General features: G+C 38.5%; 1 protein-coding gene across 1 annotated transcript in view; it reads right to left on the bottom strand.

Annotated features, from left to right (window-relative positions):
- LOC120539457 (inactive carboxypeptidase-like protein X2) overlaps positions 1-19,689 on the bottom strand; it is a 360,659-nt gene extending 340,970 nt beyond the window's left edge. Inside the window, exon 1 of the mRNA XM_039769534.1 lies at positions 19,197-19,689. Coding sequence (XP_039625468.1) covers positions 19,197-19,503 — 307 coding nt within the window. The 5' untranslated portion in view covers positions 19,504-19,689. The remainder of the gene's footprint in view (positions 1-19,196) is intronic.
- Between the last annotated feature and the right edge of the window lie 6,994 nt (positions 19,690-26,683).

The raw sequence follows: 26,683 nt of genomic DNA on the forward strand, positions 1-26,683 counted from the left end.
TTAATGTGTCCGTACTGGTTTTTATGTAATACAAGCAACATCTTGGTCACGTGGTGCTTTTATTGGAAGTGCAAGATAACCCGAGGTCGCCTAAGCAAATGGGCCTAAAGCTTTTAACTAAGCTAAGTGACCCAATAAGTAGTTCCTGGGGCTTTCCAGTAAGTGGCTGTGTCCTGGAAATATAATGGAACCAGTTAGAAGATTTCGGAGTGAAGCCATAGGCAACAGCTTAACTGGTGGAAGGACAGAAGCCAATACATTGAGATGAGAGCAGTTTTTATATAGGAGATAGCCAGGGATCGCTATACTGAATGTATGTAAAAGTGGAAAATGCCAAGGAAGTAAGAATCCATAGTTTCTAGAGATTAAGGTTTATAGATACAGTAGATAGATAGATAGATAGATAGATAGATAGATAGATAGATAGATAGATAGATAGATAGATAGATAGATAGATAGATAGATAGATAGATAGATAGATAGATTCCTTTGGGGGAGTTAGGGAGTACCCTGATAAAAATCTATGCAGATGTGGCTGAGTTAGTTTATTATGTTTTATTTTATTGAACATTCTCAAAACTATGTTTTTTTAATATATAATGTTTTTGTTTTGTATATTGTGAATTTTGTTTAATATGAATGCAATCAGTTTATCTTTTGTATACTAGTTCCTGTTTGCCTGTTGTAGCAGGGGGGCCTTTAATTAATGAAATACCCATAGGGCGCACATGTAGCATAACAGCAGACTCCTGGCAAAAGCTAAATGACGAGGTTGCAGGTAAGACGCTCCTCAATACTCTCCGTCTCTCGTGTAAGCTGATAAGTTTTGAAATAGTGTATTCTGTCTCAAATTGCATAGAAATATCACATCATATGGTTATTGATGTATTTTGAGGTTCTGTCATCACTTTTAGTCAGCAGAAATGGATTTTAAAAGTGTTTAATTTGACGGAGATCCAGCCTCATTAGTATATTGTTTGGCTTGCTACAGGGGACTGAGAGAGCGCCTATCGCTGCGTGTTGACTGTGCCCCTTACTGCTTTTCTTATAGAATAAATGGCAGAATCTGGATATTAGTGTGTCTGTCTTCCTTCAAAGGATCAGCAACCATTTTAAAGCCGCTACACAGCGAGGAGGAGAAATGCAAACTCAAAAAAGATATTGCCCAGGATTTGAACCTAGGGGAGTGGAACAGTGAAGTGGTGGTGTTACTTATTGCATTACAGTGCATTCCCTACGATGAAGTGTTCAGTCAAATTCAATAAAAATATTTGAATTTTGTTCAGTAAAGCTTTCTGATCACTTTTAGTTTTATACTGTAATAAATGCCTTAATATAATATTATGTTGATGAATGCTCCAAAAGTAAATAGTTTATTTTTGGAAAGATTAGTATCAAAAAAAGTAGACTTTTCTGTCAGTTTTACAGTGATATTGTCCATATTTAAGCCATTTAGTTAGGTTGTTTAAACTCTTTTACTTCTGTTTTATCAAATCAGGTTTTGAAGGAATGTAGTGTAATATTTTAATTTCTGCAACTTAAAATGCAATATAGGAAATAAAAAATAAAGAAAACAAGGTAAATTTAACGTCAACAGCAGGAAACATCTTGGAAAAATGTGAAGAAACATTTAATAACCACATACAACGTAAAGGGCAACACCACAGGCAGCATGGTGCCAGCTACTGTTTCGGTGGCAGTTAACAACCCCTCCTAGAACTCTTTTATTCAGATACTTTCCTTAAGTATTTTTTTTTAAATACCAAGAAGATTTTGTTTTTAATTGAAGACAAAAATAGGGTCAGTGAGGTTAATAAAAGCCTAAAACAATTTAGACCTACTAAGAGATTTAACTGTAACTTAATTCAACACGCATCATACACTAAATGATCTGCCAAAGCAGTGAATTAAAGCATTTCAGTTCAGTAAAATATTCTGGGGATCCGCATAAACATTGCCATCTCACCAAAAAACCTTATTTGGTTTGAACTCTGCAAGAAATCCACATGTTGGAAATATGTGCACAGAATTTAAAGTATCTACATACCCTAGAGGAGATCAGATGCAACATGACAATCATTATGTGGGATTTGTCTTATGCACTAAAACAGTTCTAAAAGCCATGATGAAGAAAGTTTGTGTTCAGTTCATTTGCATGCATTTTTCTGCACTTTCATGAATAGTACCTACAGTGGGTTGTTTTATTTAGCTGAAAGATACCTGATCAAGAAACGGCACTAGATAAATGTACATTCTGCAAGTGATTTCTCTAGAGAAGCCAGTCATTTTCAATTGTCAGCATGTAAGCAGCAAATTTCTCCTAAATGTCCGGATGTTTCCTTTGAAACAGCACAAAGGTACTAAAAACTCTCAAGACAAAATGAACACCTGTGGTTGAAGCAGGCTCTCTAACCCCGCAATTACAGTTTTACAAATGATTAGAAAAGTGTTTGAGGAGCTACAGTTATTTGTATAAACTGTGACTCTTTTATTTCTGCAAAAGAGAAGGAAAGAAAACTTGGATTTGCTACCTCTGCCCCTTCTGTGGGCATTCTCAAGTGAATCAGACAGGACGCACAGATGCCTGAGTGAGCCTGTAATTGTAGGGACAGCTGTTCTCAATTATCTTTCTTGGATTAGCCCCAACCAGAATTCACAAACTTATTACATGGCTTTATAGATGATTCAAGGCACAAATTAATGTCTTCAGCGTTGAAAACAAAAGACCTTTACGACAAATATCACCTGCACCTGTGCAGCCACTAAAGACACAAACAACGCTTGATTTCCTTTGAAAATTATCTTGCACATTTAGGAGATTGCAAACATTTGTTTAATCAAAAGAACTAATCAAATGTAATTATTCATAGCCAGCTCTAAAATTAATTTTTCCCTGTAATTACCTGTTACATATCTATTCTATCAAGAGTCATATGTTTGTCAGATCTTAATTAGTCAGGTAAGAAACCAATATGGACCCAAAATAATCATGTATCTAGCATTACAAAAAAGTTTAAAAACTTAGTAAGTGAGCAGTTAACCTGTATCCACAGTGATCAAGCAGCAGTGTTCACAAGTTTTTAGTCTCTGTGTTTTCTTAAACTAAAATTACCATACAATTTTTAATTAAACATATGAAAAGGAAAGTATCATCAAGCATTTTATCAAGTAAGTTAGGCTCCATTTAATCAATGCCATCATTAAAACTATAGCAGTTGTCCACAAAAACCCAACCTATACCACAAAGTGGTGTGAGGGTGTAACATAAGTAGGGGATAGCTCTTTGAGGCTATGCCATCAGTGGAAAAGGCCTCGGCTGAAGTACCACTTAAGGTGTTACACAAGGTGGACAGGCTCAAAGAGAACCCTGAAAATGGCGGCTAACACAGGTAACGGTGAAGTAAATGCAGGCAGTTTTGACAGAATACATGGGCGATTCGGCATGTCAACTCGACTGCAGTTTTGGTCAGACTGCTGCATGCTCACTTATTAGACCACATGTTGCGATCTTCGTGCCTGTGGACATTGGTTCGTGTGCCAAAAGAAAGTGGGATTTGTTGCACAAGCATCTCTCACTATAATCCACTCCAAGTGAAGGTATATTATTGGTGGTGTGGTGCGTCTTTTCCAAGTCCTGCGGCGATGGCACAGTGGCGACAGGCACAGTTGGAGGATACCACTGGGAGTGTCTAGTTGCAAACCAGCACGTAGGTGGCTCAAGTGTGCTGGCTGCTCATTGTAGACCTGGAACTACTGCAACGTCCGTGTCCTGCTTGAGTGGTAGAGCAGCCCTATTCAGGGATAGCACTGCTCTCTTCGAGAAGAAGGCGAGGATAGAAAAGATTCCACAAACAAATGCTAGTTCCATCTCATCCTACTGGTAGACTGCGACCAGTTGGATATCCAGTTTGCGGTCGAAACCTAAGCAAGAGTAAGAATAATCGTCGAGAGCGGCCCACACTTCATTTGGCCACATGGAATTTCTGTACCCTTCTCGACAGCACAGATAGTCATGACCGAAGGACAGCAATAATTGTCAGACAGCTATCTTGATACAATGTTGATATTGCTGCACTCAGCGAAACACGTATTTCTGGTTACTCACAGTTCACAGAAGCTGGAGGTGGATATACTTTTTACTGCACTGGACAACCAGAAGGTATACCTGGACAGGGTGGAGTTGGTTTTGCTATTAAACAGTCCATAGCTACGAAGCTGTCTGCTTCACCAGTTTCCATCTCAACTCGCCTGATGTCCATGACAATCGATCGGCTTGAAGGGGGGCAAGCCACATTGCTGTCCTTTTATGCACCAACAATGACAGCAATTAATGAAAACAAAAGTATTCTACGCAGAACTGACCAAAATGATTTCTTCTGTCCCATTTAAGAACAAATTGTTTGTGCTTGGAGACTTCAATGGACGTGTAGGCCGTGACTATAAGACCTGGAAAAGAGTACTTGGGCACCATGGTGTTGGTAATGAGAACTCAAATGGCACCCTGTTACTGGAGTTCTGTGCCAAACATGAACTGGTGGTTATGAACACAGTCTTCCAGCAAGCAAACAAGCATAAAACAACATGGATGCACCCTCGCTCGAAACACTGGCACATGCTTGATTATGTATTAGTAAGGAATCATGATGCAAGAGAAGTTCGTTTGACACGGGTCATTAGTGTGTTGCTCCATCTTCTTGTGGAACCGCCTACTGTACAGACAGTGTTGTGTAACAGCAGTGAGGAAATTAAACGTGGCTTCACTTAAGAACCCAGAAACACAGCTGAAGCTACAATTAGAACTTACATCCAAGTTGGCTTACATTGGTGAAGGCTGTGGAGATGGGACCAGTTTAAGAACACTGTGTATAGCTGTGCTGCAGACGTGGTTGGTTTCTGTAAAACGGGCAACAAAGACTGGTTTGATGAACAGGATTCTGAAGCCTGTGTGATGTTAGATAGAATGCATGCCACACATTTACTCTGGATCAACAACAAACATTGCACTGACAAAACATTGCACTGCTGCAAGAAAACAGCCCCAAGCCCAGCTTCGTGCAATGAAGGAATGGTGGTGGGCAGCTAAAGCTATGGAACTACATGCAGCAGCAAATCGTCATGACATGAAGGCATTTAATCACGGCCTGAAAGCCGTGTATGGACCACGCGACTCTGACAGTGTACCCGTGCGATCCAAAGATGGCAGTTCACTGATCACTGATTGGAACAAGATCTTGGAACATTCAAGCAGTATTAAACCAAGAATGCTTATTTGATGAGAGTATGCTAGCTGAAATACCACAGTGGCAGATAGCTGACAACCTTAGTATACCCCCATCTGAGCATGAAGTCTTACATGCAAATGCATGGCGTCTGGAATGGCGCCAGGAGTAGACGGTCTCATTCAAGAAGTGTTTAAGTATGGGGGCCACCAGCTGCATGCAAACTAACACAACTGTTTGTACAGATCTGGGGACAGGAGGCAGTGCTACAAGATTTTAAGGATGCACAGATAGTTCACATATTCAATCGTAAAGGGTATTGCTCAGTATGTGATGATCGATTGAGGCATAGCCCTATTATCTATCCCTGGCAAAATACTTGCACGCATGATCATGAACAGATTATACATGCGCATGTCTAAAAATGGCATACTGCCTGAGAGTCAGTGTGGCTTCCGTCCTGGGCGTAGCGCCATGGACATGATATTTGCTGCAAGACAGCTTCAGGAGAAGTGCCGCAAACAAAACAATGATCTGATGGCTGTGTTTATTGATCTCACCAAAGCCTTTGATTGTGTAAATAGAAAAGGACTTAGGCTCATTCTGCATAAAATTGGCTGTCCCACAAATCTTGTGAATATTGTCTCTTCATTTCATGATGGCATGAAAGCTTGCGTCACTGAGGATGGCAAAGTGCTTGCCCCACTCCTGTTCAGCATCTTCTTCTCATTTATACTGTATAAAGCTTTCAAATATTGTAACATTGGTATTCCAGTATAGTTCAGAACAGACGGTGACATCTTCAATCTTAGCCGCTTACGGGCCAAGTCCAAAGTCCAAAATGCCATCATACATGACCTCCTATTTACCTATGATTGTGCTCTCATGGCTCATTCTCTGGATGACCTACAGGGCTTGATGAATTGCTTTGCCAGTGCAGCCAAATGTTTTGGTCTCACTGTCAGTCTCAAGAAGGCAGAAGTCATGGTTCAGGCACCTTCCAGTAGTCACCTCCAACAACAAGCATTGACTGTTGATGGGACAGCACTTGAATATGTAGACAAGTTTACTTACCTAGGCAGTGTCCTGAACAGTTCTGCAGGCAATGACCACGAAATTTCTGCAAGAATCGCCAAAGCCAGCGTATCTTTTGGTAAACTTCAGAATCGACTCTGGAATGAACATGGAGTTACACTGTCCATGAAACTGGCAGTATATAGAGCCGTTGTCCTAACAATTTTATTATATGGATGTGAAACGTGGACACCGCAATCTGAAGAAGCTAGACCAGTTCCATCTACGCCATCTCCGCAGAATTATTCATGTGAAATGACAAGACATGGTCCCAAATACAGAGGTGCTGTGTAAAAGTGGTATGCATGGCATTGAGGCAGTCATCAAAGCTGCACAGCTGCGGTGGACAGGACATGTGGTGCGCATGGCAGATACTTGGATCCCAAAACAAATCTTCTTTGGACAGTTGTCAAATGGCCATCGCTCAGTCAGGCATCCTTTACTCCGATAAAAGGACACTCTCAAAGCCAACCTGAAGACGTGTTGTCTTACAATACAATTTTATCAACTCACTCTGAACCAGTTCACCTGACGATGAATCTGTCATGAAAGTGTCCAACACTTTGAGATGAGCAGACTTGCACAACTGGAAACAAGGAGGATGCAAAGGAAAGAAGCAGCAAGACAGCTAGCCAGTGGTGTTTTTACCTGTGATGTCTGCAGCAAAACCTGCAAATCCCGAATTGGCCTACACTCCCACAAAACTACACACCAATGATGAGATCCATCGTATCGATGGCTCAGTCCATTTTAACATATAAATAATATATATATATATATATATATATACTGTATATATATACAGTATATATTTATTTTTATTTTTTTTCTCATCAGTGTCAGTGGCCTCCACCTGTTAAACCATTCCTGTTTTGGGGGTCTTCTCATTGTTGCCCCTCTAGTGCACCTGTTGTTAATTTCATTAACACTTGTTGTGATGTGAGATTTTGCATACAACCTGATAAATAATTTGTATGTCTTTATTTGTAATTTAGGCAAAGCAATGTAATATTAATGTTACATTCGTGAGAAGCATTCATGTTTACCCCTGCCTTTTAGGAATGGGTCTCTTTGAATTTTACAACAGAGTTTGGGGGACATGCCTTAAACACGTTTGGCTAATGTTTCTCTGAAGTCTCTCAGTCAACCCCCACAGGAAAGTTAGGCTGCCTAACTGGCAAACTTTAGCTCAACAAATGGTTTTTGGTGGGTGGCAGGTGTGAAGATGTTCTATCCCCCCATTGGACTAAAGTATGGCTGTTTGGAACTGGCTTGTATCAGAAACCTTTAAGTACCAAGACATCCTATTGGCTCTAGGGGTTGGACAGAAAACCTATAAATTTGCTCACTCCCTCACTCTCTTTCTCTTACCAAACTGATGCATGAACTGAAAGGGACAACACAATGAAGAGCACAGCTCGGCAGCCATATTGAGACAGGCATGCGGCCTGTTCTTAAGAAAGCTGACCACAAATGATGCCTTAACTAGAGACATTTTAATAACTAACAAGTCTGTGTGCCGCCTGAAACTACACATCACCATTTATCAGGTTGTACTTTGCATATTATTATTTATGAATATTACCAATAATACATTGTTTAAACTGTAACTTAACTCCTGCTTGTGTTTTACTACACCTAATTGCCTGAGGTTATAGATGTAGAAGGGTAAGTGGGGAGAAGTTACAGACTACAATAGCTTATAAACAGTAGTAAGTCTGTGAGATCTGAGACATTCTGAGAAAGGCTACATTTAATAATACAAAAGGGAAACATAGAGTAATATAATACTCTACCAAGACGAAACAACAACAAAGCAGATGAAACTGATTAACAGCCCCTCTGCACTTAACTGACCAGATCAATATTCCAGAAGTTTCACTAAATTGATGCAATACTCTGAATAAAACGTGCTCCTTTCATTTTTTTGAACAGTATATATATACCCTGTATATATATATATTGTCACACATGAGCGATTAGGGAGCAGATGAATGGCTCAACGGAACGTGATACATTACAGGGTATAGGTTTGGACAGAGCGCTAATTCCTCTCTCTTTTGTTTAGCAGGAAAACTGAAGAACAAACAACTCCATAAGAAGTCACGCACTCAAGTTCCTTTCCGCGTTTACAAGTGCACCCCGTCCCTTATATATATATATATATAAACTGCTCAAAAAAATTAAAGGAGCACTTTGAAAACACATCAGATCTCAATGGAAAAAAGAAATCCTCCTGGATATCTATACTGATATAGACTGGGTAATGTGTTAGGAACGAAAGGATGCCACATCGTTTGATGGAAATGAAAATGATCAACCTACAGAGCCCTGAATTCAAAGACGCCCCAAAAATCAGAGTGAAAAAATTATGTGGCAGGCTAGTCCATTTTGCCAAAATTTAATTGCAGCAACTCAAAATTGTATGCAGCACTTTGTATGGCCCCTGTGTTCTTGTATACATGCCTGACAACATCGGTGCATGCTTCTAATGAGATGACAGATGGTGTTGTGGGGGATCTCCTCCCAGATCTGGACCAGGGCATCACTGAGCTCCTGGACAGTCTGAGGTGCAACCTGGTGGCATTGGATGGACCAAAACATAATGTCCCAGAGGTGTTCTATTGGATTTAGGTCAGGAGAGTGTGGTGGCCAGTCAATGGTATCAATTCCTTCATCCTCCAGGAACTGCCTGCATACTCTCACCACATGAGGCCAGGAATTGTCGTGCACCAGGAGCCACTGTACCAGCATATGGTCTGACAATGGGTCCAAGGATTTCATCCTGATACCTAATGGCAGCCAAGGTGCCTTTGTCAAGCCTGTAGCGGTCTGTGTGACCCTCCATGGATATGCCTCCCCAGACAATCATTAACCCACCACCAAACTGCTCATGCTGAATGATGTTACAGGCAGCATAATGTTCTCCATGGCTTCTCCAGACCCTTTCACTTCTGTCACGTGCTCAGGGTGAACCTGCTCTCATCTGTAAAAAGCACAGGGCACCAGTGGTGCATCTGCCAATTCTGGTATTCTATGGCAAATGCCAATCAAGCTGCATGCTGCTGGGCAGTGAGCTCAGGGCCCATTAGAGGGTCACCCTCATGAAGTCTTTCTGGTTGTTTGGTCAGAGACATTCACACCAGTGGCCTGCTGGAGGTCATTTTGTAGGGCTCTGGCAGTGCTCATCCTGTTCCTCCTTGCCCAAAGGAGCAGATACTGGTCCTGCTGATGGGTTATGGACCTTCTATGCTAGCTCTCCTAGAGTAACTGCTTGTCTCCTAGAATCTCCTCCATGCCCTTGAGACTGTGCAGGGAGACACAGCAAACCTTCTGGCAATGACACGTATTGATGTGCCATCCTGGAGAAGTTGGACTACCTGTGCAAACTCTGTAGGGTCCAGGTATCACTTCATGCTACCAGTAGTGACACTGACTGTAGCCAAATGCAAAACTAGTGAAGAAACAGTCAGAAAAGATGAGGAGGGGAAAATGTCAGTGGCCTCCACCTGTTAAACCATTCCTGTTTTGGGGGTCATCTCATTGTTGCCCCTCTAGTGCATCTGTTGTTATTTCATTAACACCACAGCAGCTGAAACTGATTAACAACCCCCTCTGCTACTTAACTGACCAGATTAATATCCCATACGTTTCATTGACTTTATGCTATACTCTGATTAAAAAGTGTTCCTTTAATTCTTTTGAACAATATATATATATATATATATATATATATATATATATATATATATATATATATATATATATATATATATACGAGGTGTGACAGAAAAGTAATGAGACTGATTTTTTATTTACCAAAGTTTTTATTTTTTTCAAACAGCAATGTTATCCCCTTCAAAGTAGTTCTCTTGGGCAGCTACACACCGATGGAGACGTTGTTCCCACTGTTGGTAGTAGCGCTGGAAGTCTTCAACCGGTATGGTCTTCAGCATGTCCGTTATACTCTTTTGGATGTTTTCTAAAGTCCCGAAATGACGTCCTTTGAGGACATTTTTCAGTTTAGGAAAAAGGAAAAAGTCACACGGACTGAGGTCAGGTGAATAAGGGGGCTGGGGAACCACGGTAATGCCTTTTGAGGTCAAAAATTCTGTTATGATGAGGGCAGTTTTTCGGCACCATTTTGGCACAGACCTTTCGCATGTGCAAATGTTCAGTCAAAATTTGATGAACTGTAAATCTGTTCAAATTTAACTGTTCACTCAACATTCTTAATGTTAAACGACGGTCTGATCTCACAAGAGTGTTCACACGTTCGATGTTTTCATTGGTTTTCGAAGTTGAAGGCCTACCTGAAAAACTTGAGCTAGGGATAAAGAATGTTCCCCATAGGCCTGTTTTAACTTTTCAGACGTCACACTTGCCGATTCTCCAAGCTTAACACAAAATTTAATGGCACAACGTTGCCCCAAATTCCGCTGTTCCATTTTGCGTGACGCACAACCAAAAACACAACTTCGCTAATAGCAGTCACAAAAATCACGTAGTTAACGGAAGGAGTTGAAACTCGCACTGAGCTATGGGAGGGTACTGATACACGTGCTCTATCAAGGACAATAGCGCAGCGTTGCCACATCGCTTGCAGTGTTGCCAGTCTCATTACTTTTCTGCCACACCTCGTATATATAAATATATTTATATATATGTGTTATATATACCTTTTTTTTGGAACCAGGTGTTGTACCTGCCAGGTCACTCATTGCCTGTTTGAAGTTTTTATGTTCTCCCCTGTTTTATGTATGTTTACTCTGTGTACTCTGGTTTCCTATCACATGCCAAACACTTATGTTTGCTCTCACTATATCTACAAGACGTTTCCTTCAGGGAATTGTCAGGTTAACTGGCGACGGTGAACTGACATACTTTACAGTTTCTTACCAGGTATGTGAAAATGATATTGCATATACTCAGGTTTTTCTCCAACATTGTAAATGTGAGTTTTAGTTTTAGTAGTGTCACAAAACTTGTCACATATGAGTAAGTAAGGTGGTGTATAAAAGCACTCTACAACTGTGGTGTTCCATGTCCTGGACTACTTTCATTTATCTATTAGCTATGAACTATTATCAGTATTTTAGGGATCAAAAAGATGTTTTAAGGATGAAATTGCAATTTCCCCACATATTAACATTAAATTGTGTACTGCACAGTATACTATTATTTTAATAAAGTCATTATTATTTAAAATTCATGTGAGGTCCTAAATAAATAAAGAAAAAAAGACAAAAAAGGATGCACAAGAGAACAACAATAATCTATTTGCAAATTCAGAAAATAAGGAAAGTAATAATCAGCCCGGACGTTCTGCAAGAGACACTTTGACATCCTACGAGAGACATTTAAAAAGCAATGAGACAAAAGGACACCTGCTGTACAGACTTTTAAATGATGGATGTGTGGAGTGACAAGCAGAACACGCAGCTCGGCAGCAGAAAGACAGCAGCTGATCCGTTCACATCTCCTTAGTGTGCATTCAGCAACCCCCCCACCCTTCACAACGTGCGTGATAGAGACGCGAAGTGGCAGGCACTTAGCGTGCCCAGGGGTGTGGTTCTGGCATTGGGTTTGGGGGGGGAGTAAGCAAGCAAAGCGAGAACAGCTCCTGTACAGGCTTTGAAATGATCAACGCGCAGCGCGAGAAGCAGAACATGTAGCATGGCAGGAGGAGCAGTAAGCAAGCAGTTGATCCATCCAAATCTCCAAAGCGTGCGTTCAGCCACACCCTTCACAACGCAAGTTGCCGTGTGGCGTGAACCGGGGTGGAGGCAAAGCCCACTAGTATATATATATATATATATATATATATATATATATATATATATATATATATATATATATATATGCATATGTGTGAGTGTTTGTCTCCTTTCAGTGTTATTAAATGGTTTTAAATACTAACAAAATAGACATTGTTGCCAAATGCTTATAGTTTAACAATTAATTAATGGAAAGACACTTCTAGGCTCCATTTATTTAACTACTTTGTTTTCCTGTTTAAACAAATCTGTGTCTTTATGTGTAATTGTTTCTTAATTAGTAATTTATGCTTTTTAACTTCTTAAATTTGTGGAATTGTAAGGGTTACTATTTGTTTCTCGCCTTTTCACAACCTGAAATATGGGCAGAGGATTATAAAGTTAATTTAAAATTCAATAAAAATTCTGGGTCCATATATATAGTAAAGACATCATTTTAGTAATTATTATTGTGGCTAATTTTCTTGCACATTGTGGTTGTTGGCCCTGAATTGCCCAGTGCTGCTAAGGTATGCTCTGGTTTGACCATGAAACACAATTTTGATAAACTGATAAATATTTAGTAATTCATGTTTCTTCTTGGAGCAGCACAGTAGCACAGTGGTAGTGCTGTGGCCTTGCAGTAAGGAGACAAGGGTTCGCTTCCTGGGTCCTCCCTGTGTGGAGTTTGCATATTCTCCCTGTGTCTGCGTGGGTTTCCTCTGGGTGCTCTGGTTTTCTCCCACAATCCAAAGACATGCAGGCTAGGTGCATTGGCGATCTTACATTGTCCCTGGTGTGTGCTTGGTGTGTGGGTGTGTGGGTGTGTGTGTATGTGCACTGCAGTGGGCTGGCACCCGGCCGGGGTTTGTTCCTGCCTTGCGCCCGGTGCTGGCTGGGATTGGCTCCAGCAGACACCCGTGACCCTGTGTTAGGATATAGCGGGTTGGAAAATGACTGACTGACTGGCTGTTTCTTCTTGGACATCTGAAAAGATACTTCATTAATGAAGTATCTTCATAGTTACAATTTTTTAACTTTTGACTAGCTTATAAATGCTGTCTAATCAGCGTTAACATTCCCTTTGTTATCGTATACATTAGCTATATTTTGTGTTGTGCAGCTATGTCCTTTTAAGTGACTCTTCCTTAATTCTTTGTTCACCCTAATTTGTTTCTTTAAATCATCTCTGAGCAAGGTGCAGTAGGCATGTGGGCAGGCATGAAACTAATATTGTACAAATGTTCACTCATAATAAGAGCACTTCAAGCTGAAACTAGGAAATGAAATGATGGGGCAATAAAAGTCTTCCACAAAAACGCTATGTACGGCTGTCAGCCCAGTCCCCATAATTGAGGAGAAGTGTCATATAGTGGTGTTGCACCCTAAAATAGTTTTGTTTACTTCATATATAATTTCATAGGATGCAATTTAGACACCAATGATCTTGAATATGTTTTGACCAAAGAGAAAAAGAAAATTGCAAACAGGTTCTGTACAAGAATTTCTGCCCTTTACAAGAGAACAGATGTGAAACATCAGTTTTTTTGCTGCCTATTACTTTTGCTTACTCCTCAAAGATGAAAAAAACTTCTGTTAACAAAACAAGATGTTCTAAAACTGAAAGGAAGTCATCTGGATCCTTCAGTGAATTACGGAAGCTCACAAAAGGCCATTTTCATCACTGACCCTCTTTAAAAGGCAATATTGCTTGTGATTATATGAAGAGCTCTTGAATAAAGAATCTCACGCTCAGAAAAAAAAAACATTATTATTACCCATCCCTATTAGAAACAAGACTTTAAATAAGCAGGTTTGAAAATTTTCCCTACAGCATACAATGGCCTCATGTCTACTTCAGGGTTTTCAAAGCTTGGTAGCACACAATGCTGCTAGATTTTGACTTCCTTTGGTCAAATGATAGGAACCACAGATTCAAAAATTAGAGGAATGAATGCATGGAAATGTTTGTGTATAACTCACATTGACAAATTTTTTTATCTTTGTGCTTAATCATTTGTAAACATTTTTTCTTAATCAAATTTTGTGGTTTTTGCTTGTTTTCCTTGAAAAATTTCAAAGGAATACTAAAACTTGGGAACAGGGCTTGGCAGTCGCTAGATAAAATTGAATTTTACACCATTTCTTTCCATGTCCACTCACTTTTTCAAAAAGGTAGATGGTTAGCTGTAGGAAGGCAATAGTAAGAACATTTACTGTGTATTTAATTTCCATTAAACACATATCATCTGACTTTTTATACACTAAGGCAAATCATTCCTACAATGAGATCAGAAACGCATCTTCATTATGTATTTTGTGCACTATATGTGATCCTGTTTATGCAGCTGTAATATGCTATATTTTTTATTTAAAGAGCAAAACAAAGTAATAAAACACAATCTAATCCATAAACAATAGCAAATAGTATATTCTGAAGAAAATCCATCAAAATCAGCAAATATTATCAAACCCTGAAAAGCATTTATCAGAGAGGTCAATGTTTCTTATTTATAAAATTTATTTTGGACATTTTCTAGTGTTGAACCTCACTAATGATCCATATAGAGGTAAACCATGTAATGCACTTTCATATTTTCATTATGTTTAGTAGGATCTTCCTGAAGATTTCTGTCTTCTATATTCAATGTCCTTCTGCCTGGGTGACAATCCTTGCCTGAATAATTTACACTGGCAAAGGGCTCACTAAGTATAGGCTCACATTGTATATATTTAATTACAACTATAATGCAAGAACAATAAATTACAAAACCATATAATATTTATATACATAAAGTTAAAAACAGAGAAAACAGAAATGTTAACCCATAACCTAAAGAAATCCTAACAATTAAGAATTGCCCAGGTGACAACTGGGAAGGGGAAAACAAAAATACCCATTAGCAACATTCTTGAATAAAATAAATCCCTGGAGGTCCACAACTGTCATAACATAATTTTTTCCTTGTATAGTCTGTTTGAATAGAGGAAACTTGAATAATTTAGAGTAAAAATTTACAGCAAGCTATAGGAAGAAGACATAACATTAACAAGAACTTTAACATTAAAGCAAAATAAGCTAAACAAAGTAGGTTTTGAAAGAATCCATTGATGTTTGTGTTAAATAAAAACAGTATTTTAATTTTAAGCATATTAAATATATATGTTATGTAATAATCATTTGCATAGAAATGACTACAATGCCATTTTTTCTTTGGAACAGCTGATTTTATTTGGGGGATTTTAGAGTCAGGAGATGGCTCTTTTCCTTTATATATGATTAGGAATAAAACTGGTTAAATCTGCACACAGTTATAATTTACATTATAAAATGTTTATACTTACAGAATAAATTAATTGAAAGTATCCATCCATCCATTATCCAACCTACTATATCCTAACTACAGGGTTACGGGGGTCTGCTGGAGCCAATCCCAGCCAACACAGGGCGCAAGGCAGGAAACAAACCCCAGGCAGGATGCCAGCCCACCACAGAAATTGAAAGCATTTTTTTAATTATTCTTTTTTCCCTAAAAATGATCCATTTGTTATTTAATATTGTCAGTTACAGAATACTATTAAAGATGAAATATTTTGAAACTTTTTACTACAGGGTGGCACAGTGGCGCAGTGGCAGCACTGCTGCCTCGCAGTTAGGAGACCTGGGTTCGCTTCCCAGGTCCTCTCTGCGTGGGTTTCCTCCAGGTACTCCGGTTTCCTCCCACAGTCCAAAGACATGCAGGTTAGGTGGATTGGCGATTCTGAATTGGCCCTAGTGTGTGCTTGGTGTTTGTGTGTGTCCTGCGGTGGGTTGGCATCCTGCCTAGGATTGGTTCCTGCCTTGTGCCCTGTGTTGGCTGGGATTGGCTCCAGCAGACCCCCGTGACCCTGTGTTCGGATTCAGCGGGTTGGAAAATGGATGAATGGATGGATATTTACTACAAGTAAAGAGAGCAAGTAGGGATTCTAGGGGACTATACACCTGATATGGTCCTCCAAAAGGGCAATAGGCAGAAGAAGGAGAGAATAGAAGCCTACTTAAAAGTATGTACTAATACTAGTAGGCATGCAACAGAGCAAGGGCTAGGAATGCCTGATCTTTTACTGAAAAAGACAAAAGGCAATGTAAGAGTATATTGGGTGGTTACATGACTTACATAGTGCACTTATCTGGGGAAATTGGGACCGAGTTACCTATTTACAGTAAGAGAAAAATTAAGCACCACTGCCAGGAATCCAGTATTTCCCAGTAATTGATACAAGGTAGCATTTGGTTGTCCATCTAATGCAGTGTTTCTCAGTTCTCCAAGAGGGACTAACACTGGTTCTAAAATTCACACTTAATTTGCCAAGTGGTAACCACTATGACAACTGCGCTGAATTCACCAAGGGAGGGCACCCCTTCTTGGTGAGCTCTGAAGACACAGTGGGTCGCAATATTAGAAATGTTGAGAAACACGGCTGTAATGGAACAAGTAATTTAGAGACTGCCCGAGAAGCCATCTTTTTAAGGTTTCCAAAGTCTAATGGAGTTAAGTGACATCAGAGGCAATAAATGGAAGCCATTGCCCACTGTTTCTGTAGCATAAATGGGGTATCCCCAGTCCTTGGCTAAAATGATCCTATCAAGGCGTTTAAACTGCCTCATAGCAGAACGCAATTTGAGTCTAGAACTGAGAGATACATAAGTTGGAATTAAATCTTTTTAGCAGGAAGCCAGGTTCATATGTTAGTGCAAAACAGAGACAGAAAGAGAAAAAGAAAGAGATGAGGAAGAGGGTGCTTGGTGGTAATTTGAAATGAGGTAAATGGTAAAGTCACCTGGAGGACAGAGGTTAGGGTTAGGGTTAGGTTTAGGTTTAGTTCTGATTGCTGTGTACTTTGGATTGCTTGTATGGTAAATAATTGCTTGTGAATTGTTAATAAATACACCAGATTGAAAGGTACTGTATACCTGTTTGACAGTTTCCCTTCTTTCCAGGTCACGTTAACTGGCATCTATAAAGAGCTTCATTGTGGGAAAGTGTGGTGTTGGGTAGTTGTATATTATACAATGTATTGGCCCCCCATTTCAGAGTTGGTTTCTGCCATTCACCCTGTGCCAAGTGGACTGATTCTGGCTTCACTATACTCAGTAAATAGATGGATGAATGGGAAAATACACGGTCGTCATTGTCATATAAGAGCTCCAAATTAAGAACAGACTATACAGTAGGTGGTTCTGTCAATAATAGAAGATTAGACTTAGAATTTACTAGGGCACCTCTCTAGGGCAGAGGTGTTTTAATGAACCAGTTTCTAGTTCTCTAACAGCATGTTAGCACAATATAGTAAGTAGTTTCTCTAGGAGTTATCCCTCAAACAGTATATTGTTTATTTTCCTTTCCTTTTGCTCTGTATATATTCTTTTGTAAGACATTTACAATGTTACAACATGATCGTGTATCATTTATGGTTTGTTATTTACTACTATCAGGTGGTATTGGTTAAGCTAAAATTCTTCTAGAAATATAGAGGTGCTAAGTTCAAATCCAGATGTTGGCTCTGGCCTCTGTGTGACCATGAATGAAATATCTGGGTGCATCATTAATTTACTGAAAGAGGTATGCAAAGTCCTTTGGGAAATATTTTGAAAGAGCAGTAAATGCAGAGTACTTTTCTCCTGATACATCAATACACCAAGTAAAGTGCTTTTATGTTTGCATGGGGATGTGATGCATATGTTGGAAACATTATTAACTCAAGAAGTGGTGCATGTGTTAGCATACTGGATGAAACCTGCCATCCAAAGGACAAACCTAGTAGTTCACTCTATTACCATAATGCATTTAATTATGTTGTCTCTTGAAAAAGGGAATAATTTCTTAGTTTTAATTTTCAATGCAAAGGTGTTGACAAAAAAATTGCAAAACCCAGCTTTGTTAGTATTTGAAGTCAGATCCAGAAAGTTAAAAATGACAAACTTCTTTTCAGAAATGATATGCTGCACATCTCGGTGTTGAAGAAGGCATCTAAACTACAGTAATTCCACATTTTAAATGTCATTAGTACGCAGAATATTTTCTAATGTAATAGGGAGTTTGGTTTTATCACTATTGAAAACAAAAAGCACACTGCATAAGATGACAACAATTATTTTGTATATGGCACATAAATATATACAAACAAAAAACTGTGCAATCCATCCATCCATCCATTATCCAACCCGCTATATCCTAACTACAGGGTCACGGGGGTCTGCTGGTGCCAATCCCAGCCAACACAGGGCGCAAGGCAGGAAACAAACCCCAGGCAGGGCACCAGCCCACCACAGGGCGCACACACACACATACACACACCAAGCACACACTAGGGACAATTAAGAATCGCCAATGCACCTAACCTGCATATACATATGTTTTTGTTCTTTTGTTTTTATGCTGTAGTAAGAATACTACTCATAGTTCTGGCCAAATAACATTACAGGGCTTTGAAAATTGTACATATTAGTATTAGTTACTTTAATCTTAAAAGTTATAAAAATTGAAAAATTTTTAGCTGTGCCACAAAGCATGGTGATTTTCTCGGAAATGTTAAAAATACCTCAACAAATATGCTGCATTATTGAAATCCTGCTGACAAAATGGGCAGCTCACATTGAAGATTTCTTAGCATCTTATGAACTAAACTACTGATAGAGTTTATTACATATCTTTAGTCAGATTTATCACAAACTAGTATATATTAACCTGTCAGAAAATGAGAGAATAATTGAAGGTGGTCTCCTTTTAACTATGTTTTCCATGATCAAGTTCCTCATGATCTTTGCAGTAAGTGCTAACATAGCACCAGCCTGTTCAGTCCCACCTGAGAGGTATAGTCGCTTCCAAGGGTTAAATTAAGTCTACAGCTGGCCTGACACAGTTTTTACTTAGCGAGAATATGAAATGCTCTTGTTCATTTTTAAAGCTACATTAATATGTATGTCCAAAACAAATAGAAAAGCTGACCGCATGTATAATGCATAATGTTAATTTTTACCTTATTTCTATTTGTATTACACACACACACCCACATATACATAATAATCATACTTTTAGTGTTACTAAAACAACATGCAATACATGAGATATATATTAGGCTCTGAACCACACAGAAATAAATTTACCTGCTGTATTTTCAGTAGTGGATTTATCTGTCTCTTTCTCTTTATGGATTTTTAACTCATTCTTTCCTGCTTTGGGTTTGAAGTGTTCCTCAGTATTTCCTAGTTGCTCAGATGCTTGGGTATTACTTACAATAGCCTCTGATTCCGAGAAAGAATAGTAATGCTCCCTGTTCATAATTTCCTGCAGATAGTAATCCTGGTCTTCCATCGGGATCCCATGGGTAACATGTAGGAGCTGCCCCAGCAGTCCAAAAAGGGAGAAACTCAGAAATGCTAAACAATAACCCCTGTTCACTGAAGGGAGCATAATCACAGGGATCCTGTTACTAGGAAGGCTGTAGCAGGCAGGGAAGAAAGAAAATCAAGCAGTCGGCTGAGCTTTGTCAGTCCCTGCAGCAAAGCTGCTAGTCACATCAGCTTCCGTGCTTCAGCTGGAATAGAGTTTACAAACTTTTAAAGCACTAAGTGAGTGAAGAACACTCTAGAGCCAGGAGGTCCATGTGATTGCTTGCAGGGAAGTGAGGGGAGGAGGAGGGGTAAAGGGATTTTCTGCTTTGGATGTTGGCAGGTGGCTCAGTTCATGCACTAAAGATCCTTTACTAAGCTCAGAGGAGTTTTTTTTTTTTTTTGTCAGATTCCTAAAGATAAATGTAGTTTCTGCAAACATAAAGTAATTAAAACCATCAGTGTGCTACTTTGTTCTATAAGTATGTATTTCATTCAAATACCCTGAAAAGTTTGTGCGTGACCCATGGAAAAGGGAAGTACCAGTTTTTCCTTTCCGATTTATGCAATTTACACAAGTGATTTTACCATGCTTAAAAATGCAACTTAATTTAAAATTGAAATTCAAAAAACAACAAGCAAGAGAAAATTTCACTTTTTAGCGTATGCTTTTAATCCAGCAATTCTGAAGTCATTTTTATGAAATCATTTTAACACATTTAATGCTAAAATAATCATTACAACTACAAATGCAGGAATTAAAAAAAAAATAATTGTGGTTCTGTGCATGTTGCTACTGGTTTTACCCTTCCAATAAAAAATGAAAAAAATGTTAGTATTTATTTTATGAGGGAGGCAGAGATACCTTTCTAAGGACAAAGAGATTAAACTGAATACATTTTCAAAGGCTGAAGATGATACCAAGTCAAAAGGGCAACACAGGTAGAAGTAAAAGTCAAAACCAGAAGAAGATGGTGGCCCAGGAAGGTGGAACCTCATTTGTGACCTAGATTCGAATTAAAGAAAAGCTCCCAAATGAGAACATGACAGTAGTTTAAAACTCAGTAAGTTTCAGGGGTATCAATCTGTTCAGTTAAGAAGCATAAGCGATTGTGAATCAACTTTACCTGCTTTTTTACAAATGAAAGTGACAACAGGTACACTGGAGAGGCAACAGCAAGACAACCCCAAATAGGGAATGGTTTTGCAGGTGGTGGCCACAGCAAATTGCTCTCTACGTACCCTTCCTGGCTGATTATTCTCTAGTTTTGTGTATTGCTAGTTTCCTTGACACTAATAGTAGCATGAGGTGGTACATACAGCCAATTCAGTTTGCACTGGTAGTCTAGTTCCTCCAGGATGGCACATCCATATGTGCTGTTGCAAGATGGTTTGCTGTGTGTCCCAGCAGTCTCAAGAACATAAAGGAGTTACAAAGAGATGGGGTGTTACACGAGGAGTACTGGACAGGGTTGTAGAAGGGCTCCAGTATCTGTTCCTTTGTGCAAGGAGGAATAAGAGGGGCACTGCCAGAGCCCTACAAATTAACCTCCAGCTGGCTACTGGTATGCATGCTTCTGACCAAACTGTCTGAAATAGACTCTATGAGTGTGGCATGAGGGGCCAACATCACCTAGTGGACATGTGCTCACAGATCATCACCATGCAGCTTGAATAGGCATTTGTTAGATAATGCCACAATTGGCACCTCTGCCACTAGTGTCCCTTCTCTTCACAGATGAGAGCAGGTTCCCACTGAGCACATATGACAGATATGAAAGAGTCTGGAGATGGTGTGGTGAACATTATGTAGCCTGCAACATCTTCCAGCATGATCAGTTTGGTGCTGGGTCAATAATGGTCAGGGAGGCATATCCTGGGGAAAGGGGAGTGTTGGGAGGTTGCATAGACCTTCATGTGCTAGGCAAAAATACCCTAATTGCTGTTGGGGATGAAATCCTCAGAGGCATTGTCAGACCTTACACAGGTGCAGTGGGCTCTGGGTTCCTCCTGGTGCAGGACAATGTCTGGCATCAAGTGGTCATAGTGTGTAGGCAGTTCTTGGATGATAATGGCAATGATGCCATTTACTAACCTGCACATTCCTCAGACTTAAATCCAATTGAGAACTTCTGGGATGTGATATATCGGTGCATCCAACACCACCAAGTAGCACCACAGACTATCCAAGTGCTCACTGATGCCCTAATCCACGTGTGGGAGTAGATCTCCCAGAACACCAGCCACCATTTCATCAGGTGCATGCCCAGATCCTGTAGGAAGTACATACAGGCTCGTAGTGTCCTTACACAATACTGAGTCACATTAGGAGCTGCCGTGATGAAAATCACACAAGTTGGATCAACCTGTGATTTCAATTTTTAATTTAGATTTTTAGTGTGATGTTGAATCCAGCCCAGAATGTGTTAGTGATTTTGGTTTCTATTGACCATTGTTATATTATTTTGTTGTCAACTAATTACACAGTGTAACTCAGTAAAGATTTTCCACTTGAATATTTTGTTCATCGAGATCCATGTGTGATTTAAATGTTCCCTTAATTGTTTTAACCAATGAATTATAAGAAAAGAGGTTATGATTATGATATATAATCACTCATAAAGCCTCATCTGGGGTACTCTGCAGTTTTGTTGACCATATTACAAGAAAGACAGAGAAAGCCTAGAGAATAGCATTAGACTGATTGCAGGATTGCAAAGTATAAGCCATGAGGCAAGACAGAAGGAGATGAAACTTTTTGTTTAAGTAAAAGAGGATCAAGTAACATGACTGAATTGTTTAAAATGGAGGAAGGAATCTGTATGGAATATCCTGGCTCTTACTTTAAAATGAATTAAAGGACACAGGGAGGCAGATGGAAATTTATTAAGGGAACATTTCATACAAATTTTGGAAAATTTTTCTTCACACAAAGAATCATGGACACAAGAAATAAGTTACTAATCAATGTGGTAGAGTATAGGACTTTAGGGTCCTTCAATCGTATTTTACAGAGTCTAAGTGAATAGGATTAATGGGCTGGTTATGCTGAATGACTTGTTCTTTTCCAAATTCTAATGTTCTCTAGTTTAAAAGTACATAAACTGTATATTGAGATTCTGTGCCAAAAGATTGACAGCAAAGTACATACAAATGCACAACTTCCAACTGCTATTTAGTTGCCAGTAAATTAAAGTCAGTTATAGTCAACTCAATGAAAGTTCTATATTAAATTTAACTGTATTTAGTGTTTTAGACAAAATCTTAATGTGAAGAGCAACAAATCAGTAGTAATTTCTGATGAGAGACAGAAGTGAAAAATAACAAATAACTACTGTAAATATATATTTCATAGTGTATGTGTTCAGTATGCAGTTTATGAGTGAAGAATAAAGTTGTAAATGAGAGTCTAGGATAAAGCCACCATCTCAAAATTACTATCATGCTGGATGTGTGGGCATCCCCAACCACCAGAAAAATATTAATAGTACTTTGTATTAAAAGGAAATTGAGAGTTATCACATTCTGATATGAAAGAGTCAGAACATTTTTCTACACTATTCACTGTCAAAGTCTGAATATGACATTTTGCAATGAAACTCTTCTTATATGCATATATATATATATATATATATATATATATATATATATATATATATATATATATATATATATATATTGTGGAGGACTGCCAGCTTCCCATGCAGGATCGTGCCCGAGGTCCAGCAGGGCCTTATGGACTTTGTGGTGTTTATACACAGCCCTGCTGGATACCTTGGGACCACAAGGAGTCGCTGTGGGGGCTTATGGGCTCTGTGATGCCCTATAACCCGGGAGTACGTCCACGGTCACGTGGCGGGAAGGAACGACGCGTGCTCGGGGTGAAGAACAGGACTGTATGCCCTGACCCGGAAGGAAAAAGGAACTGTGGTCTAATTGGACAGGAACAACTCCGGGGCAGGGGATATAAAGGACGGTGCCTCAGTCCAGACACTGAGCTGAGCTGGGAGGTAGAGGAGCAAGTGTCTGGGCGAGGAGAAGGATTGCTAGAAGAGTTTATTGTTTTATTATTGTTGGAGTATTATTGGTTTATTATATGAGTAGTGTGGAGGGTGCTTGGTGCACTGAAGAACAAAATAAAAGTATTGGACTTTACCTGGTGTCTGGAGTTGTACCTTAGGGTTCAAGGGAGCATTAGCGCCCCTACTGCCACAATATATATATATATATATATATATATATATATATATATATATATATATATATATACAGGTAAAAGTCCGTTACAACGAAATATCTTTACAACAAAATTTTTATTAAAACGAAGTATTTTTATGGTCCCTACAGCTTCCCCATATGACACAAGTCTCTAGAAATCTGGTTACTACGAAGCACATTTAGCAGATACTTTAATTACAACGAAGTGCACAAAAGACCTTGAAACTCCTGAATGAATCATCCGCAGACAGTTAGTTCTGTGGCCGCAGCTCTGTTTTGTGCAATAATCCCCAAACAGAAACACTGTAATTTTTTTTCTTTCTTCAAACTTTCTTCGTAGTTTTTTTTTTTTGTTGCCTTTTTTGTTTCCTGATACCTGATACCTTTTTGCTTATTGCTCGTCAACATTTGAAAAACCTCCATTGGAATTTAACTCATTGTCACCCTCCTATAGAAACGGCAGACACGAAAAATAACAGTATAACAATAACAGTTCATATTAGAAAAAAGACAATTTTTTATGGCAAGGAAATACTGAGATAAATTATTGTCAGTATAACTTGAAGGCAGGAGGAGATTAAAATTAACTCGAAAGAAGCTATTGAAATGATTGCAAAAGCCTGGACACAAGTTAAAGAAAGCACTATAGTAATACATACAGAATCTCGTTACAAAAAAATATTTTTTAGGTTCCTGGGAGTTCGTTGTAATGGAATTTTACATATATATATATATATAGATAGATACTTTATTAATCCCATATATATATATATATATATATATATATATATATATATATATATATATATATATATAATGTGTGTGTGTGTGTGTGTGTGTGTGTGTGTGCATCCTTCCTTCCATCATTCACCTGGCCTATACAGTTCATTCAGTGCTGTGCAAACTGAAATCTGGACAGTTTTGAAACAGGGCCCTGTCAGAGTTCCCAAATCATATTACTTGCACATCATTGGACATGAGGGAGGAACATCCACAGAGACATTGTGAAAATGTTCAGATTCGACCTGTGATTTAGACTCAGGAGCTGTGAGAACACAGTACTATATAACACCCGAACAAAAGTTTAAATGTGTCAAGATCCACTCACATATACAGTAAGGGCACATATGTATTTAAACATGCTACTAATAATTAAAAAAATTAAATCTTTAATCCTGCTCCCTTTGGAATCAATAAAATAGGAACAAATATTAATAATATAAGAGCCAGTCTTACAATGTTAATGTTAATATATAAGGATATTGTTTGTTTGCTTAACTACAATAGAATATTAGTTTTCTTAGCTACTTAGATATTGGAAGATTCTGTTTTATTCCCTGTAAGCTAGCATGTTAATAGAATGTTCTTAATAGTCTTAATACTGTTATAATTCAAATGGAAAAGCAGCATAAACTCAGATTGAAATATAGATTGTTTATAAATGCAAAGGTACAGAGAGGCATACCATTTCCTGAGTGTTTTCTGACCATATGTGATATCGTAAGTATTAACATATGTGCTGATATAGAATGCCATTCAGTAACTTAAAGAAATGTAATCAAAATGTAAGTTTGAAATTGAAACATCATAAGCAAGAAGGTATTTGTATGAGGGTTACCATTTTTTCTCCTTATTTCTCCTAAGGCTTTGGATTTCAAACCGGTTTCGTTTCAAATCCTGCTACTGACACTGTGACAGTGAGCAACTTTCTTCACCTCCTTGTGCTCCAGTTGGGAAAACAAAAGAAATGTAACCAATTGCGCCTCAAATGTTGCAATTATTTGTGCACACATTCTTAATACTTGAACCTTTCCAATAGCTGCAGAATTTTGGAAACAATATATAACATTTTAAATAAAGATACATTAAGTGGGACTTAGAATGGTCACATATAACATTCTCAAACATACGATTGTTGGGAGTCACAGCCTATCCTGACAACAGTGGACTCAAGGCAGGAAACAGCCCTAGATAGAGGGCAAATCCACACTCATCACATACACACACTTTAAAAAGATTTGGAAACACCAGTTTGCCTAATCTGAAGGTCATTGAAGATGTGAAAGGACAATTGGAAAAGCTGAATGAAAACCCATGTAGACATAGCAAGAATGTGCAAATTCTACACTGACAATGACCACAATGACACTGACAAACACACTGGATTCATGCAGTGGCTATCCACTTGGCTTTCCTTTCTTATAAATTTCCCATTTTTTGATAAAACATTCAAACCTTATTCTTTGTTTATTTGATTTTATTTTAATATGCATCTGTTGAATGTGCAAAATTAAAGTTAATGTAACAAATGTTGGCATTTATTTTTTCTTGTAAATCAGTGAAACACCAAGATTCTCAGGTAACATTTGCAAGTTATGCAGGATGGATTAAACACATTAGAAGGAGATGGCCAGATCTCCTTTATGTCAAAATGGGTTACATCACTCAATGAAGTAACGCTGCTAGTGAACCAACGTATTTTACTATCAGAGAGTAAAATTAAAACAAAATATATGATTGGTGATTTATCCACACATGATTAAGAGGGATGACAGGTTAAGACTTCAGGCTACTGCCTGATCGTCACATTTCTAATCTCTGGAATGATTTTGTTTTCTTTTCAGTTTTGCAGCTGTACAGTGACTGAACACATCATTATTAATTTGAATTTAGCAAATGAGTTAAAATAAGCTTATTGATGGATGGCTACACTTATCGCAGCTGGGCAGATGGTTTATCAGTCTTTAACATCAAAAGAAACAATCTGAATTAAGGGGTACTTGGCAAGATGTTCAGTTTTGGATATCTAAAATTTTGATCACAGTATAATGGATTAGAACATATTCTTAGAGTTAAGTGCTAAAAAACATGTGCACATATTCATATCCCCATAGCCATGCACATTTGCCTTTAGTTTTCAAAACATGTTGTGAACTATTACATAATATTTTTCAAATGACCACCGGAGTTAGACCTTTCGTTTAATATATTTAGTGGTTACTCATTTTCTCCATTGTCTTTTTAGTGGCTTTCAGTGAAAAGAA

The sequence above is a fragment of the Polypterus senegalus genome, chromosome 1 (genome assembly GCF_016835505.1).
Source record: "Polypterus senegalus isolate Bchr_013 chromosome 1, ASM1683550v1, whole genome shotgun sequence".
Lineage (NCBI taxonomy): Eukaryota > Metazoa > Chordata > Cladistia > Polypteriformes > Polypteridae > Polypterus > Polypterus senegalus.